Source organism: Lithobates pipiens, unplaced genomic scaffold, assembly GCF_037356315.1.
Source record: "Lithobates pipiens isolate NorthernLeopardFrog02 unplaced genomic scaffold, aLitPip1_a1.2 Scaffold_23, whole genome shotgun sequence".
NCBI lineage: Eukaryota > Metazoa > Chordata > Amphibia > Anura > Ranidae > Lithobates > Lithobates pipiens.
Genome location: NW_027507785.1, coordinates 171,727,071 through 171,745,979, shown reverse-complemented (window position 1 = coordinate 171,745,979; position 18,909 = coordinate 171,727,071). Strand labels below are relative to the sequence as shown.

Genomic DNA, 18,909 nt, shown 5'->3' with positions numbered 1-18,909 from the left:
AGCACTGCAGCGCTATAGTAAATGTCCCCCACTATATCAATGTTCATGTATAGCGCAGTACTTTTTAACTTTCCACAATCATGCACAATGTTTGTCAAATTGTGGTTATTGCAGCTGTTTAATCTATAGGTCTATAGAGCAGTATACTATTGCAACTTATTAGTTAATAATTATAGTCAATTCAAAATAGGACAAAATGCCCAATTTCATTATATGGCTCATTTGTACAATCACATAAACAATAAAAATTAGTCTAGTTCCTGCTGTACACATGTTTAACTTTTGTAATAGTTTATTAAGGAAACAGTGTTCAATACATGTTGATATAATTATCAAGAAGCTACAGTATGTTCAAAATAATATAGGATTGAATAAAAGTGCAAAGGTTTTATCCAACCGATCATTTTCATGGCAAATACTGTATGAATTAGACAAAGGGTTTTTGACTGCTGAGGTTTTGTCGTCATCATCATCGTCACCATATTAATAGGCGTTTTTCCTGTAAGAAAACAGTGAAACAAGAATAATTTCCATTGGAATGATAATAAGAAAGATTAAAGTATAGTTTAGTAGCATCAGAAATTCATTGTAGGCAATAGTTCCAGTTGAACATTGTTATCGTGGCATCTATTATCAAAACTTAAGGTACAGTGCCTTGCAAAAGTATTCACCCCATTGGCTTTTTGTTACATTACAGCTTTTTTTTTTTTTTTTTTTTACAATTAAAGGTGTTTTATTGTTGTCAAAATGGGCAAGACAAAGCATACAGATTGATTTAGAACAAAACAATACAAAATGTTTGGATTTCATACAGGAAGCATAGAAAGAACACAACCATAATATGTCAGTGCAGTTAATTACATACTAGACAGTAATCGCAAACAGCAGCAGGTTTAATAGGAGGAAGAAGCCTCATAGATAGTACATAACCCCCTCCCTCCAAAAGCTTCTAGGTATTGGTCCATGGGGCCCACACTTTTTCATATTTCCATTGACAACACCTGTTTATATAAGTTAATCTGTACATGGGCAGGGCAATGTCTATTAAGGCTTCCCAGGTGAAAAGAGAAGGTGGGAGAGGGAGATCCATTTCAGCAGAATCTTCTTTTTAGCATTAAACAGGAAATAGGATACCAACAGTTTTAAATTATGGGAATGCGTCGCATCATCATGAATCCCCAATAGCGCAGAATCGGATGTAATTGGGAGAGACAACTGCAGCTGAAGATTTATTTTACTGAAGACATCTGACCAAAACAATGTTATAATCGGGCATGCATAGAACATATGGAAGAACGTCTCCACCTGTGTCCTGCACTTGGGGCATAAGGGATCCCGGTCTGGAAAAATACGATGCAGTTTCTGGGGAGTGTAGTAGATTCTGTGCAGGAATTTTACCTGAATAAGCTTATCCCTAGAGGAGATGACCAACCTGGGACCCTGCTCTAGACAGTCATCCCAGTCCTCTGTCCAGTGATGGTATGTCATCTCTGCCACACCCTCCACAGCCCGTCCATCTTAGGGGAGTCAGTGCCCAGAAGTGCAGCATATAAAGTTAATAAGGGCTTGTCTAAGTCTCTGGGGGATACAAGTTCCTCAATAGGGTCAGCCTGAAGGAGTGGCGGTTGGGGAAACTGTGTTCTAGCAGCATATCGCAGCTGTAGGTATTGAAACCGCATCCATTGCGGTAACTAGAATTTGTGAAGTAGGTCATTCATCGGAGGTAAGACACCCTGAGGCATAACATCTCCCAGGGTGATGATACCACATTTAGTCCAAACCTGGGGATCCAGCAGGGTGTGTATGCCTTCAGGCTCCTATATACAAAATTCCATAAATCAGCCAGGGAGCCCAAGCTAACTGCCTCCAAACAGGTGGCTGCATTTGACTTTGAGCCCATGAACCACCACAGGACTGTCACCAACATTGCAGCCCAGTAGTGGACCCTGGCGCGATCTACCCTGTGGTGTCGAGGGATCCCACCACGGCAGAGAAAGGATCCCACACATTGTTCAATTTCTTCAAACAATGAGACCGGGATCCTTATAGAACAGTTTTGGAGGAGGTAGTTAAATTTAGATAGCAACACCATTTTAACCACTTCCTGCTTGGCCTTTAGCAGAATGATGGCCAGGCGGTGGTTCAGTTATCCTGACTGGGTGTCATATGATAACAGGATAACAGCTGCCACATGCCCGTGGGGGTATGCATCGCGGCGATTGGGGGTGTAGTGTGGTGTGTCAGTCTGACACACCGCTACACCATTCTTGGTAAAGAGCCTCTGGCGGATACATATACACGCCATTTTGAATGGTCCCAGAGGCTGCAACACTGAAGCAAGAGGCACCACTAACCAAACACTGCCATGAAGACCAAAGAAATTCTCCAAACAAGTAAGGGACAATGTTGTTGAGAAGTACAAGTCAGGGTTAGGTTATAAAAAAATATTCAATTCTTTGATGATTCCTAGGAGCACCATCAAATCTATCATATCCAAATGGAAAGAACATGGCACAATAGCAAACATGCCAAGAGACTGCAGCACACTTAAACTCACGGACTGGGCAAGGAAGGCATTAATCAGAGAGGCTGAATGTACAGAGAAGTATCTGTATGCTTCATAGAGTTGGGCTTTATGGCAGAGTGACCAGAAGAAAGACATTACTTTCCGCAAAAAAACAAAATGGCACATTTTGAGTTTGTGAAAAAGCTTGTGGGAGACTCCCAAAATTTATGGAGGAAGGTGCTATGGTCTGATGAGACTAAAATTTAACTTTTTGGCCATCAAAGAAAATGTCTGGCGCAAACCCAACACATCACATCACCCAAAGAACACCATCACCACAGTGAAACATGGTGGTGGCAGCATCATGCTGTGGGCATGCTTTTCAGCAGTCGGGACTGGGAAACTGGTCAGAGTTGAGGGAAAGATGAATGGTGCTAAATACAGGGATATTCTTGAGCAAAATCTGTACCAATCTGTGCATGATTTGAGGCTAGGACAAACCTTATAGCAGGACAATGAGCCCAAACACACTGCTAAAGCAACACTTCAGTGGTTTAAGGGGAAACATGTAAATGTGTTTGAATGCCCTAGTCAAAGCCCAGACCTCAACCTGAAAGAAAATCTGTGGTCAGACTTAAAGATTTTTGTTCACAAGCGCAAACCATCCAACTTGAAGGAGCTGGAACAGTTTTGCAAGGAGGAATGGGCAAAAATCCCAGTGGTAAAATGTGGCAAGCTCATAGAGACTTATCCAAAGTGACTTGGAGCTGTGATAGCCGCAAAAGGTATCTCTACAAAGTATTGACTTTAGGGTGGTGAATAGTTATGCACATTGACTTTTTCTGTTATTTTGTCCTATTTGTTGTGTGCTTTACAATAAAAAAAAACATCTACAAAGTTGTGGACATGTTCTGTAATTTAAATGATGCAAATCCTCATGCAATCCACGGTAATTCCAGGTTGTGAGGCAACAAAACAAGAAAAATGCCAAGGGGGGGGGGGGGGGGGGGGGGTGAATACTTTTGCAAGGCACTGTACTTTTGTATTGAAAGAAAATGCCTCCCACATTTTTGGTATAGATACTTATCTTTACATTTTGCATTTCAGTGCTCAGTACCTACTGCATATATATATTTATATATATATATATAAAGCAAACAATGAGGAAGCCCTTTACTGCAACCAGCAGGCCTTGACAATGTTGCAATCCATAGTTTGGGGACAGCAAGGTTAGTGTATGCACTAAGAAGGGTAGGCAAATAAATATATATATTTTCTTTTAATGTTTAAAGTGGTTGTAAAGTCAGAAGTTTTGTTTTACCTTAATTAGTTGGGTTCCCACTCAAAAAATAATAGTAGTACAACTGCTGTACACAGGTTTGGCTTTTGTAATAATTTATTAAGATAAAAAACCTTCTGTGGGTGGGGTGTGGCCAGCGCACGAGCTGAATGGAAGCTCTGTGAGAGAGCTCCGTGACACAAAGGGGCATATTAGCGACAATTCACAGTGAATATCGGTAAAAAAGATACGAACAGACGACGGAAGAGTTCCTGAATCCGAAGGTGATGTCAAAAAAGCGGAAAGACGAACGGAAAATGTAAAAACTAACGACATTCTCCTCTGTCAGCGGGAGGGAGAAAAAAAGATGGCACAGATCCTCACAGCTGCTGTACCTCCTCAGGGAAAGCGCACTACACTGACATGCCTGATGCTGCTCTAGAAGATTCACCTCACAAAACACATCTGGAATCTCCTCATGAGGAAGATTACCTCAGCCCTACATGTCGCAGCCCAGCTAAAATTCGTATAAAACTGGATTTCACAGGCCAGGAGGAAAGCCATAAAATTCCTCATATTAGTCAAGATAACACAGTCATAACTCCTATAGCTTCGCCTATAGCCACATTCCCCACTAATAACCAGCCTATTCTGGACACCCAATTAAAAGAAATGCTATTAACTTTACATACTTCGCTTCATACGGATATTTTACAACTCACAAATCAATTCTCCAAAGCAGTGAACTCCTTAGGTGACAGAGTACACACTATTGAGAACTCTATGGGAGACATGACCAATACTATTAATGACTTAATAGATGCTCATGAAGAAAATAAAGCTGAAAAAGAGTGGCTTAAATTTAAAATCGCAGATTTAGAAGACCGCTCAAGGAATGAAAATGGTGGGAGGGGCAAGAATTGTCCCCACCCACCATGTATGGGATGCTGGCAGACCAATTGTCGTTGAACAGTTGAAATGCTTGCCTATGATTGGTGGTATCAGGCAGCAACGGTCCTGGCACGAGTTGCTGCCTATAAGGGTAGAGAAAAGTGCGTTACAAGTGGCAGTTACCAGGACAAGAAGAGAAGAAGACGTTGCTCTCCGGTGCTAGCGTTATGGAGTCGTTGCTGCGGCAAGTGCTTGAGCGGGCTGGCACTGAGGATGGCGAGCAATGGTTACGGTCTTGTTTGGCTGTACCTAGAAGCGATTCCCCGGTTTTCTGCCATCTTCTGCCATCTTCCTAACCTGACCTGATGTTCCGCCGCCTGTGACTTCCTTTTCCTCCTGATGGGCTCCTCCTATTGACCCCGTGATGCAAGGTTCGTCATTCGGAGATTTCCGCGCTGAATCGCGTATTCTCCGATCTCGGAAGACGGCGCATGCGCAGTGGATCCGGCTATTAGAAAAAAGAGAACAAGAAGACTGCCGCGAAGATTTGAATCTTCTGACATACAGATTCGTTCGGAAACAGGTACAGATGCTGTTTCTTTGAAAAAGAAGAAAAAAATGAAACATTTAAATAGCAATATGCTGGACAAAGGTGTTTCAGGGACTAGCAACTCTGTGATGGCACATAATCCTATTATGGCTACTGCAGTTGATGTTGTTAAGGATGTTGCTATGGTTACTATTCCACATCACTCTGCTACAGCTGCTGAACAGGCTGTCCCTTTGGATGTTGTCCGTGCTGCTGGCACTGCTATAGATCATACCCCTGCTACTGTATCGAGAGGTGAGTCTTTGGATGCCTCTGTTCTACGTGAATTTGTTTTTAATATGTCAGCTTTATTTAACAAATTTTTAAATGACCCGGCTTCTTCTGCGTCTGACGATCAGTCTCATTTGGCTTCAGTGTGGAAGGATAATGTGCATGCGGTTAAAGATGCTACTGTATTACATAATGTCAATTTGTCGTCTGTTGATTTGTCTGTGTCTCCTTCCAATGTTCCTGTATGTTCGGTTCCTGAACCGTATTTAAAAGAGCTGCTTTCTTGTGAGCTGTGACCGTTGGGTTTTCATTTACCTATGGCTCTTAAAGAAAAAATATGGAGATGTGAATATATTGATTTAATGACGCTTTTGCCGTCCTTTAAAGATCATCGTTCTGATAAAAGAGAATTTGACAAATTGGATGTTGAGAGACATCGGTCGAGCCCTCGCAATTTTCAAAACTGGTTGCAAGCTTTTTGTATATATGCAAGTGTAAGGGGTGAAAGACGTTCAGATTTGTGCTGCGGTATGTTCCAGCACGTTGACATTATTTTGGAGGCCTATAAAAAAAATTCCGGGTTTGTCTTGTTTTTTTTATGACAAAGCATTTAGACAAAAACTTTCTATTCATACCTCTTTGAAATGGGGTATGAAGGATGTGGGTCTTTGGCTTAATCTTTTGTTACCCCATAAACCTGCGGCTAAACCTTTGCTACCTGTAATTGGACCTTTTCGTAAAGGTTTATGTTTTAATTTTAATGAAGGTCATTGTAAATGGCTCCAAAATTGTAAATACAAGCATGAATGTGCTCATTGTGCTGGTTTACACCCTGCGGTCCATTGTTTCAAGAAACAAGTTCATAATGCACCTTCCTATGTGAAGGATTCCTTTCTTAAAAGCGGTAATGCCGGTGATTTTGGAAAGAATGCTCCCGTGGCTGCTTCGGTATCCAGATCGCAAGAAGGTGGACATGTTGCTTGATGGTTTTAGTTTGGGCTTCCTTTTGCCTGTTTTTTTCTGGGGAAGGTTGTACTATTCATAGGAATTTAGCATCTGTTTCTACTTATGCGGAGATTGTTCGGAACAAGATTTATAAAGAAATTGCGGCCGGGAGGGTTTCTGGTCCATTTTCAACTCCTCCGTTTATTAATTTTAGAATTTCTCCGTTGGGAATTATTCCTAAAAAAGAGAAAGGTACTTTTTGACTTATTCATCATTTATCTTACCCTGAGGGTATGTCATTAAATGATGATATTGACCCTGAATTGTGTGCGGTATCTTATTCTTCTTTTGATGATGCTTTGATCTTGATCAGGGGTGTTGGTCAATCAGCTTTGTTGGCGAAAGCTGATATAAAGTCAGCTTTTAGGCTTCTGCCTATTCGTCCTGCTGCCTTTAATTCTCTTAGTTTTGTGTTTGATGATTTGTTCTTTTTTGATAAATGTTTACCTATGGGCTGTTCAATTTCTTGTTTTTATTTTGAACTTTTTTCTTCTTTTTTAGACTGGGTACTTCGTTTCAGCTCTCATTCTAGTAATTGCTTGCATTACCTTGATGAATTTTTGTTTGTAGGGAGTGCGAATAGTTCTGATTGCCTGAATCTTTTTAATCAATTCCGATTTATTTGTGACCTTTTTGGAGTACTGTTGGCTGATGAAAAATCGGTGCTGCCTTGTACGTGTTTGGAATTTTTGGGTGTTCAAATAGATACGGTACGTATGGAGTTCCGACTTCCTCTGGACAAAATTCTTAAAACTAGATTTTTGTTAGATTTTATTTTGTCTAAGCGGAAAGTACAGTTAAAGACTATTCAATCTTTATTAGGTTTGTTGGCCTTTTCTGCTAGGGTTATACCTGTAAGGAGGGTTTTCTCTAGACGACTTTATCGGGCTATTTCTGGTGTTTCCTCGCCAAAACACTATATTCGAATAACTCATGATATTTGGGAGGATTTGTTAGTTTGGCAAGAGTTCCTGGTTTCTTTTACTGGATATTCCCTTTGGCAATCGTCATTTTGTGAGGCTTCTGCACTCAATCTTTATACTGATGCATTGGGTGGTGTTGGATATGGTGCCTTTTGGTGTGGTAAGTGGTCGGCTGAAAAGTGGCACCCTTCTTGGTCTGAGCAAGGTTTTCTTTAGAATATCGTTCTTCTTGAGCTTTTTCCTGTTGTCGTTGCTTTGGAATTGTGGGGCTCTCATTTTCGGGACAAACGCATACTTTTGCATTCTGATAATAAAGGGGTTGTTTTTAATTGTTTAGTATCTAAATCTTTACCTGTTATTTCTCTTTTACGTTGTTTATTTTTGCAATGTCTACGATTTAATATTTGGTTGAAAGCAAAATATGTGCGTGGTGTTCACAATGTTGTGGCTGATGCTTTATCTCGCCTACAGATCGGCAAATTTTGAGAGTTGGTTCCGGATGCAGAGGCGATTGGGGAACCTTGTCCTCCTCCTTTGTGGACGTTGGTCTGATGCAAGTACAATCTGCTATTAAACAATCTTTGGCCCCTTCCACGTGGGCATGTTACAAAGCCGCGTGGGGGTTTTGGTGTTCTTTTTTGTCCCTTTATGGTCTTGATTGTGCTTATATTTCAGAGGGTTTAGTTTTAGCTTTTGTTAATTCTTTAATGTTAAAAAATTACTCATATTCTTATATTGTTAAGACTCTAGCTGGTGTCTCCTTTTTTCGTAAATTAAATGGGGGTTCTTCATGCACTTCATATTTTTCTGTTCAATTGGCTCTTAAAGGGTATCGTAAATGATTTAAGGTTCCTGATAGAAGATTGCCTATATCTGTTGATGTTTTGGGTAAGCTTTGCGCTGCCACTGACATAGTGTGTTCTTCTTCTTTCAAAGCTTTATTGTTTAAAGTGTCTTTTTGTTTGTTTTTTTATGGAGCTTTGAGAATATCTGAGCTTCTTCCTCCGAATAAGTCTTCTAGTTTAGGCATGGCAATGTCTTCGGTTCACCTTGATGCTGGGGTTCTCCGTTTATTTTTGACCAAGAGTAAATCTGATCAATTGGGTCGTGGTCATTGGATCACTATTCGCTGTCATGTGAATGTAGAGATTTGTGCAGTTTCTCTAACATTTTCTTATTTGACCTTGAGGCCCTCTTTTGACAAGCAGTTTTTGATCCATTCCGATGGTTCCCCATTGACTAATTTTCAATTTAATGCTGTTTTCAAACGATGTTTGGTTTATCTGAAATTGGATCATCTGGCCTTTTCTTCCCATTCCTTTCGTATTGGCGCAGCTACTGCTGCGGCTAAATTAGGTCTTTCTGCCGGTGATATTAAATGTATTGGTAGATGGCGATCTCAATGTTTTCGTAATTATGTTCGTCTTAATAATTCTGTTTAAATTTCAGATTCTCAATGCATCGTGTGGATCATCGGCCATTCCTTTGTCTATTGGGCCCATGAAAGAGCGGCTTCCAGATGCTATGGTGTTAATTTGGATTTCTCTTCGTCAAAATTTTTGTTACATTGGTATGGACAAAAGGGTATGAGATGGCATCATTTGAAAGGGGTATTTTCTTTCTTGCATTCCAGATGGCCTATTCCGCATATTGTGGTGTTCCATTTGGCTGGGAATGACCTCGGTTGTATTAGAACTTTGGATTTACTAGCTAATATGAAGGCTGATTTACTTTGCTTTCATAATATTATGCCTGGTTGCGTTTTTGTTTTTTTCCGAGGTCATTCTTTGCTTACAATGTTTTTCGCCTCCTTGTAGGCATTTTGAGAAAATGAGAAAGAAAATTAATTGATCTCTTGCTAATTTAAAGACTGTTATTGATGGTTTTGCTTACCTACACATGGAGCTGAAGGGTGGTGTGCTGGGCTTTTACCGCTATGATGGCATTCACCTGTCGGATATTGCTTTGGATATTCTTAATATGAATGTCCAATCTAGTGTGGAGTTGGCCGTGGGCCGGGTGGGGTGCCTTGCTTATGTTTCATAAGCTCGGCTTATGGGACTGTTTATTCTGTGTGCTTAAATGGCTTGAGCTTTAATAGCTAAGCTATGTTAATGTTGTTAAAATATTAATTTGTGTTTTTTGACAATTTTATGCTGAATAAAATAGATATATATTGATTTATATTTAAACCTATAATAAAAAGGCCGCGGCCGTTTAACTCCACACATATTGGTTTATTGTTTATTTATTACTAATGTTTGATATATTAAAATTGGCTAAATATAAGTTCTGCCTAGCATACCATGAAAATGGTGGGAGGGGCAAGAATTGTCCCCACCCACCATGTATGGGATGCTGGCAGACCAATTGTCGTTGAACAGTTGAAATGCTTGCCTATGATTGGTGGTATCAGGCAGCAACGGTCCTGGCACGAGTTGCTGCCTATAAGGGTAGAGAAAAGTGCGTTACAAGTGGCAGTTACCAGGACAAGAAGAGAAGAAGACGTTCCCGCCCCCCCTTCCCATGTCGCGGCCTGTATTATGAGGTTATTTGTCCTTTTCTTTGAAAAGGGACTGTTTATTCTGTGTGCTTAAATGGCTTGAGCTTTAATAGCTAAGCTATGTTAATGTTGTTAAAATATTAATTTGTGTTTTTTGACAATTTTATGCTGAATAAAGTAGATATATATTGATTTATATTTAAACCTATAATAAAAAGGCCGCGGCCGTTTAACTCCACACATATTGGTTTATTGTTTATTTATTACTAATGTTTGATATATTAAAATTGGCTAAATATAAGTTCTGCCTAGCATACCAGAACAATCTCAAAATAAGGGGTATCCCTGAAAATATACAGCAGTCTGATCTTAAAAAATATGCCACTGACTTATTCTCCAACTTGCTACCAGCTATACCAGCCTTAGAGCTCACAATTGATCGTATCCATCGGATTCCGAAACCGTCATTTCTCCCTCCACAGATACCACGTGATGTACTACTTAGAGTACACTTCTACCATGTTAAAGAACAAATCCTATATAAAGTGCGACATCTAGGACAACTTCCACAACCATATAATACAATCCAGATTTATGCTGACTTGTCTAAACATACTCTAGATATGAGAAGACAACTTTCCACGATTACAAAAGCTCTGCGTAATCATAAAATTGAATACCGTTGGAAACAACCATCTAAACTACTGATACAGAAGAACGACACCTACCATACAATCACTTCTGCGGAACAAGGCATTAAGTTACTTCACGCATGGGGTATTATCCCCGAACCAACTCCACCTATCGGAGCTAAGAAGAATCCGGAGAAACTTACGCCGCAATGGCATTAGCTTTCATTGACTAGATCCGGTCAAAATACAATCCTATCTATAGGAAACCGATCTATCAGCTTGCCCGCCGTGCCGTGCGATACTAAATCTTTGGAACAGCTGACCTTTGAACTAATTCCCCATTCTAATGTTGCAGTATACATTGAAATGTTTACCACTGCAAGTTAAGTTTAATGTTTGGTTATATTTTTGTTTGTGCTTTTACTTTTATTTTTTTCTTCACAGTATCCTATACACAACTCATAGCATTCAAAGGGACAGGTATGTTGTGAACCTACAAAATTTGAATCATAGTCATTTCAGACTACAGATTGTTCACATGGAAGTAGAATTTAAAGCTATTATCAGGCTAGTATGTACTTACTTTTTCTATCTTATTAATTTCCTTTTATGAGTATAAAGTTAATATCTTTAAACACTAATGGTCTTAACCATCCAGCAAAAAGAGCGTCGATGTGGCAAAGGGCTAACACCCAGCGATATCAAATATTGTGTATACAAGAAACCCATTTCAAAATTTCAAAACCCATTTTCAGGCGCTATTCCCACTTGCACCCATAAGAACTTTCCTCACATATTTACAGCATCGGGCCAACAGAAAAAAAGAGGTGTACTTATTGCTATACATCATTCAGTTAATTTTCAATTACGTGAATCTATTGTAGATACCAATGGACGATACCTCATATTAATATGTACCATTGATAATACACTTACTACATTGGTAAATGTGTATGCGCCTAATAAAAGGCAATCCCATTTTCTGAATGGCCTGATGAGAAAAATAGGTAAATGCCGAAAAGGTGCCTTAATAATTTGTGGAGACTTCAACACAATACATGAACAAGAACTAGACACTTCTAATCCCAAAACCAGAACCAACTGTGCACTTAAATTTTTTTTGAATAAAAGCGATGTATGGAGATGCCATCATCCTGGAGATCGTGAATACACATATCATTCCCTGGTACATAATACCTATACTCGTATCAATTATATTTTTACGGATAAGTGGTTATTGCAGCGGGTGAGGGAGTCTGACATTGCACCCATCACTTGGACTGATCATGCCCCAATTAGTATGACTATTCTACCTAAACACTCTCAAACGACCCATTTTCTATGGAGAACAAATGCATATCTTATCAAAATGCCTACCTATGCTACAGCTATACAAAACCAGATAACTGAATTCTTTAAATATAATGTGGGATCGGTGTCAGACTCCGCCACCCTATGGGGTGCTCATAAAGCATTTAGTAGGGGAATCCTAATGCAACTGAATGCTCAATTCAGGAAAAATAAAACGAAACTCATTGAGAAACTTACTGCTGACATTAACACATTAGATTCCCAAAACCAATGTCACCCATCACAACAACTGAAAACTAAACTACAAATATTACGACAGGAACTCAGAACAACTTTATTGAATACATTTGAAAAACATACTAGAAAACTTAAAGCTAAATATTACCATACTAGTAACAAAGCAGGAAAAAACATGGCACTTCGGATCAAAGGCAGATATTCCAAATCAAAGATTCCATATCTATACCACCCTATTACTAGAGAAAAACTGCAAGACCCCCAAGACATAGCGAATGCATTTAGCTGTTATTATAGCTCCCTTTACAATCTTAAAGATGATTCTCAAACTCCCATACCTACCCCAAAGATAATAAGTGATTTCTTAGATACTATTAGTCTCCCATCATTAACTACTGATCAAATCTCTGATCTTAACGTCCCATTTTCAGTGGAAGAAATTGCTAGAACTATAGACTCCCTGCCCAACAATAAATCTCCGGGCCCAGATGGAATAATAGGAGAATACTATAAATTACTTCGAGATATACTGGCTCCCCACTTATGCTCACTTTTTAACGAAGCGGCATCCAAATCAGAATTTCCGGCTGAGATGCTTCAGGCCTTGATCATAACACTGCCGAAACCAGGCAAAGACCCCAACACTCCCCAAAATTTCAGACCGATTTCATTATTGAACATTGACATCAAAATATACGCCAAAGCAATAGCGAATCGACTGATGAACTACATAACAGACCTCATTCACAAAGATCAATCTGGCTTTACTAAAGGTCGACAATCTTCAGATGCAACAAGACGTCTGATTGATATTATACACTTCACTGAGAGACATCAAATTCCTTCTCTGCTCCTTTCTTTGGATGCAGAGAAGGCGTTTGATAGGGTCCATTGGGGCTATTTACAGTCAGTGCTTTTAAAATTCGGCTTTCATGGAAATATTTTATCGGCAATTTTTGCACTGTATAAGGGCCCCTCAGCGAGAGTATACACAAATGATATGATGTCTAGGCCGTTTGGCATCTCAAATGGAACACAACAAGGTTGCCCCTTATCTCCTTTAATATTTAATTTAGCCATCGAAACTCTAGCAGAACGTATACGATCTGACACAAAACTATCTGGTATAAAAATTGGGCAAATAGATAATAAAATAAGTCTGTTCGCAGATGACATAGTGCTTATAGTGTCTGATCCTATTTCATCTCTCCCGAATCTCCAAAATATACTAACGACATTTGGAGCAGCATCATATTATAAAATCAATGAAACCAAGTCCCATATTTTGACCTAGGATTAGATAACACAACCAGGTAGTTATTGTCTAATAAATACCCCTACCACTGGAAAGACAAGGGGATTTCTTAGGAATCACTCTCACTAACAAAACAAAACAGTTATTTAAAACAAACTTTTTACCATTTAAGAAACATTTTGAAACAGATCTGACAACACTTAGTAAATTCGAATTTACATGGGCTGGTCGCCTGGCAGCTTTCAAAATGATGACCTTACCAAAATTATTATATCAACTCAGGTCCCTTCCAATATGTATCCCTAAATACTACTTTAAATCCTTACAAAGCAGTTTGGGAAAATATCTATGGAATGGCAAAAAATCCCGTTGCGCATACCATATACTAATTAAACATAGAAATATAGGTGGTGCGACCGTGCCTGATCTACAGGATTATTATGACGCAACTCTTTTGACCCAATTGCAAGAATGGTTCTTGCCTACTCCTAAAACTTTATGGGGACAAATTGAGAAAGACATCACACGACAGCCTAATATGCAATTCTGGTTACTTAGTAGGAAAATTAAGTCCACAATTACAGCTCAATACCCACCAACGATGAAAGCGACGCTACACTCTTGGCAGAGAATCATCACATACAAATGGGATAAAACTCCAATCACTGTGTTAAACCCTCCTCTAACAATTATACCAACATTAATTCCTGGCGTACAAATACACGACTGGAATTTGGGTCGGGATATCAAACTTGGTTCCTTCTTCCAACAGGGCTCATTAAAGTCTTTTTCTCAGTTAAGTAATGAATTACAGCTTCCGAATTCTGAGCGATCTAAATATATTCAAATAGAAAAGTGTCTGCTACACAATCCACAACTCAGAGCTTCAATCCCCGTTAAAATATGGTCTTTCCTCAATAACCATGCCACCTCACAGAAAGGAGTAGCTACAATATACCCAATTCTAGGGAAAAAAACATACCCAGCAAACTACCTTCCTTCCTTAAATGGGAACAAGATTTGGGGCAAGACTTTTCAATTAAACAATGGATGGCTTCCCTACGAAGCATATATAGGGCCAGTGCATGTGTTACACTATGGGAATTGGCACAAAAAATTGTTCAAAGACAATACCTGACTCCACATATCCTAGCAAAATTCAAGGGGAACTCGTCACCTAATTGCTGGAGAAATTGTACCCAATTGGGGACCCTATTTCATATTATGTGGGACTGCCCAAGCTTACATAACTACTGGCAGGCAATCTCCCATTTACTCACTTCCGTAACAGGTATTGTCCTTCAACTTTCACCAGAACTAGCCATTCTGAATATGAATTTACATACGATTCCCAAACAATATCGTAAAGTAGTAACACATATACTTTTAGCTGCGAGACTATCCATAACTAGAAAATGGAAAAACTGACTCTCTTCCTACTATGACAGAAGTTATAGAATTAACCCAACTTCACCACTCCTACGAATTGTTATTTCCTAATGACAAATCCCTATATATTAAGGAACAACAACTATGGGAACCTTGGAGTACATGGTACAAAAATTATACTTCCACAATTTAGATAATGCTGATTCTTTAATCATATAGAAGAAAGAACTCCTGTGCGTTTTAATATTTTTTGGATGGCTTTAAAAATAATTTCATAACAAAGTGACAAATATATCACATGTCTGTTTAACTACTGTGTTTGAATTTCCTTTAGGATGTTGGCCTAGGTACTCCAAGACACAGATAGATCCCTGTGAGGGGTGTCTTGGGGTCCAGAAGTGGCCATTATCCATATCGCTATTTATAAATCTTACAATAATTATATTACGGACTTTATTATACAAGTTCTAAGAGACTTACTCTTGTTCGAGTCCCTTTATGACTATGAATATTAGATACTTGGGAATACTACTTTATTCTTTATTGTGGACTATTTGTTTCTATGCTATATTGTGCTGAGAAAACCCTGTCACTACATTATACTGTGTTATGTTACTTTTATTACTATATATAATTTTTTTTGTTTTGTAACCCTTGTTGTAACTAACTCTGCTAAAAATCTCAATAAAAACATTTGAAAAGAAAAAACCTTCTGTGTGCAGCAGCCCCACTCAGCCCCCTAATATTTACCTGCGCCCCCTCTCTGTCCAGGGATGTCCATGAGTGTCTCGGCTGTCTGAGGCTCTCCCTCTTGACTGGCTGAGACACAGCAGTGGCACCATTGGCGCCTGCTGCTGTCATTCAAATTCAGTCAGCCAATCAGGAGAGAGAGGGGCTGGGCTGCAACCCCATGTCTGAATGGACACAAGGAGCTATGACTCGGCTCTGGTGCACCCATAGCAAGCTGCACGCGTCAGGAGGGAGGGGCCATGAGAGCCAAAGAGGGACCTGAGAACAGTAGGATCTGGGCTGCTCTGTGCAAATCCACTACAACAGAGCAGCTAAGTTTAACATGTTTGTTATTTTTATAGAAAAAAAAACAAGACTTTACAGTCACTTTAACTGTAATGCCACGTACACACGACCGGACTTTCCAGCAGACTAGGTCCAGCGGAATCGGTCTGACCGCGCGTGGGCTAATCTGATCGTTTTTCATTAAAACAAAATCAGACAGACCTAGAAATAGAACAGGTTTCAAATCTGTCCAATGGACTTAATTCCTATCGGGAAAACCGTTTATCTGTATGCTGGTCTGACAGGCCAAATACGACGCAAGGGAAGCTATTAGCTACTGGCTATTGAAATTCATTTTTTAGTCCCGTCTTACGTCATCACGTTCAAAACTAACAGACTTTCGAATGGACTTAGTCCATTCGTGTGTGAGCAAGTCCGTTCATTCGGAAACTCCACCAAAAGTCCATTGGGAAAACCGTCGGACCTAGTCTGCTGGAAAGTCGTGTGTATGTGGCATAATAGGTAAAGGAAACCATGATATAACATGAAAAAGAACGGGGTAAGGTTTTGAGTGAAAAGGGGTATAAAGCAAAAAATGGCAACTGCTCTAACCAATTTATAACTAGCAAGGGAAATGTATAGATGGGTGAAACAATATATTTATTACAAAAGATCCCCAGCATTCAATTCAGCTAGTCGGCAAGGAAAACTTAATTAAACCACTTTATATATTTAGATTAAATAAAAGAAGACATAAAGTGGTCAGTGGAAGAGGAGAGAAGGCAGCTTGGGGCGTACAGTACTTGTGTATGAGATCAGAAATATGTGTGGAAGGTGACTAAGAACACATTTATTAACATTAATCCTCATTTGCCACACAGTTGCCCAAATAAACAGTGCAACTGAGGTTGGCTTGCAAGTTAGAGACATCTTGAAAGGACATTATTCCACTGAGTAGCTTGGTGTCATTTGCAGACACTGAAATTGCATTTTTAATTCAAACATTAAATGGTTTATCAATATGTTAAAAAGTAAGGGTCCCAACACTGAATCTTGGGGTACACCACTAATAACATTAAACCATTCAGTGCATGAATCATTAACCACCTCTCTCTGAATGTAGTCTTTTAGACAGTTTTCTATTTAAAAAATGATTTTTTTAAGTCTGCAGACTTTAAGTTACATATTAGCTGTGTGTGGGGAACTGTGTCAAATGCTTTTGCAAAAACCAAGTATACCCCATTCACAGCCTGTCCTTCGTCTGAGGCCGGTTTCACACATATGCAACCTCATGTTCATGCCTGGGGTCCCTTTTTGAATGCGGACCGCAGCCGCTTCGGACCTGTGTGAACGGGCTCCATTGAGAACCGGCCCCTCCTGTCTCACACTAAAAAATTGACTGAAGCCATCTCCGAGTGCCTTCCTATACACAGACAGAGGGGAAGGAGAATGGACACAGCATCAACAGGACGTGCTGATCTGAGGTTATGTCTGAATGCAATATGACACTGAACGGGAAGGGGGGCAAGTTATCAAAGAAAGATACTCACAGTGATTTGGGGGGCTGGAAGAGGATGCTGTATGTGCTAGGGCCCACTTTGGGAGCAGGGAGGATTTGTGCTAGAAGGGGGTTTGAATATAAAATTAGACCCCCCTTCTAACACAAATCTTCCCTGCTCCCAAAGTGGCCCTAGTACATAGAGCATCCTCTTCCAGCCCCCCAAATCACTGTGAGTATCCTTTGATAACTTGCCCCCCTTCCCCCCTTGTTCAAAGAGATGCTGGCTGCTATTAAGGAAAAAATCATGGTGTTGGGATCAGTGGACACAGTGGCTGCATTTTAATGACACCGTGGCTGCGTTTTGATGACACCGTGGCTGCGTTTTGATGACACAGTGGCTGAATTTTGATGACACAGTGGTTGCATTTTGATGACACAGTGGCTGCATTTTGATGACAGTGGCTGCATTTGATGGTACAGTGGTGGAAATTGGTAGCACAGTGGCTGTGATTGATTTTTTTTTCAGAATTTTTCAGTTTATTTGCACCCCCCCAAAAAAATTTGAGCACCAGCCACCGCTGGTGTGAACCCAGCCTTAGTCTTTGTTTACTTATAAAAAGTAAGCAGATTTGTTGACAAAGTCAGGCTTTGTAGCAAGAATTATTCTTTATGATCTTTTATTAAACTCTCAAGTATCTTCTATAAAAATGTGTAGCACCAGGTCCTGAAGAGCACCTGCTATGTGTTTTTCCATTTTTTAATTTTCCTTAACCACTTCCCGACCAGCGCATGACGATGTACGCCGACAGAATGGCACGGGCAGGCATATTGGCGTACAGGTACGTCCAATATTCAATGCCGCCCTGCCATCGGGAGCGCGCCGCCGCCGACACGCTCCCGCGCTGGTCAGGACCCCCGTGAGTCCGATCGCGGGACCCGCGGACTCGATCGCCGCGGGCATCCCCGCGATCGTCTCACGGAGCGGCCGAATGGAGGAAATGCCGAGTAAACAGCAATTCTCCATTCTGCCTAGCAACTAGTGACGCTGATCTCTGCTCCATGTGATTGGAGCAGAGATCAGTGTTCACTAAATGAAAGCCCAACCCCCCCACAGTTAGTAACACACCCCTAGGAACACTTAACCCCTACACTGCCACCCACTGGTTAACCCCTTCAGTGCCAGTGTCATTTACACAGGAATCACTGCATTTATATAGCAGTGATTACTGTATAAATGACAATGGTCCCAAAAATGTGTCAAAAATGTCCGATGGGTCCCCCACAATGTCGCAGTCACAATAAAAATCGCTGATCGCCGCCATTACTAGTAAAAAAAAAATAATAAAAAATTATTAATAAAAATGCTATAAAACTATCCCTATTTTGTAAACGCTATAACTTTTGCGCAAACCAATCAATAATCGCTTATTGCGATTTTTTTTACCAAAAATATGTAGAAGAATACGTATCGGCCTAAACTGAGGGACAAAAATGTTTTTTTATATATTTTTGGGGGATATTTATTATAACAAAAAGTAAAAAATAATGCGTTTTTTTTCAAAATTGTCGCTCTATTTTTGTTTATAGCGCAAAAAATAAAAACCGCAGGGGTGATCAAATACCACCAAAAGAAAGCTCTATTT

The 18,909-nt window shown here is 39.9% G+C and overlaps 1 protein-coding gene across 4 annotated transcripts in view; it reads right to left on the bottom strand.

The window, feature by feature from the left end:
• Positions 1 to 274: 274 nt before the first annotated feature.
• SELL (selectin L) overlaps positions 275 to 18,909 on the bottom strand; it is a 312,696-nt gene continuing 294,061 nt past the window's right edge. For all 4 annotated transcript variants that reach the window (XM_077452613.1, XM_077452614.1, XM_077452611.1 and 1 more), the window contains one exon: positions 275 to 499. In XM_077452613.1, coding sequence (XP_077308739.1) covers positions 484 to 499 — 16 coding nt within the window. In that variant the 3' untranslated portion in view covers positions 275 to 483. The remainder of the gene's footprint in view (positions 500 to 18,909) is intronic.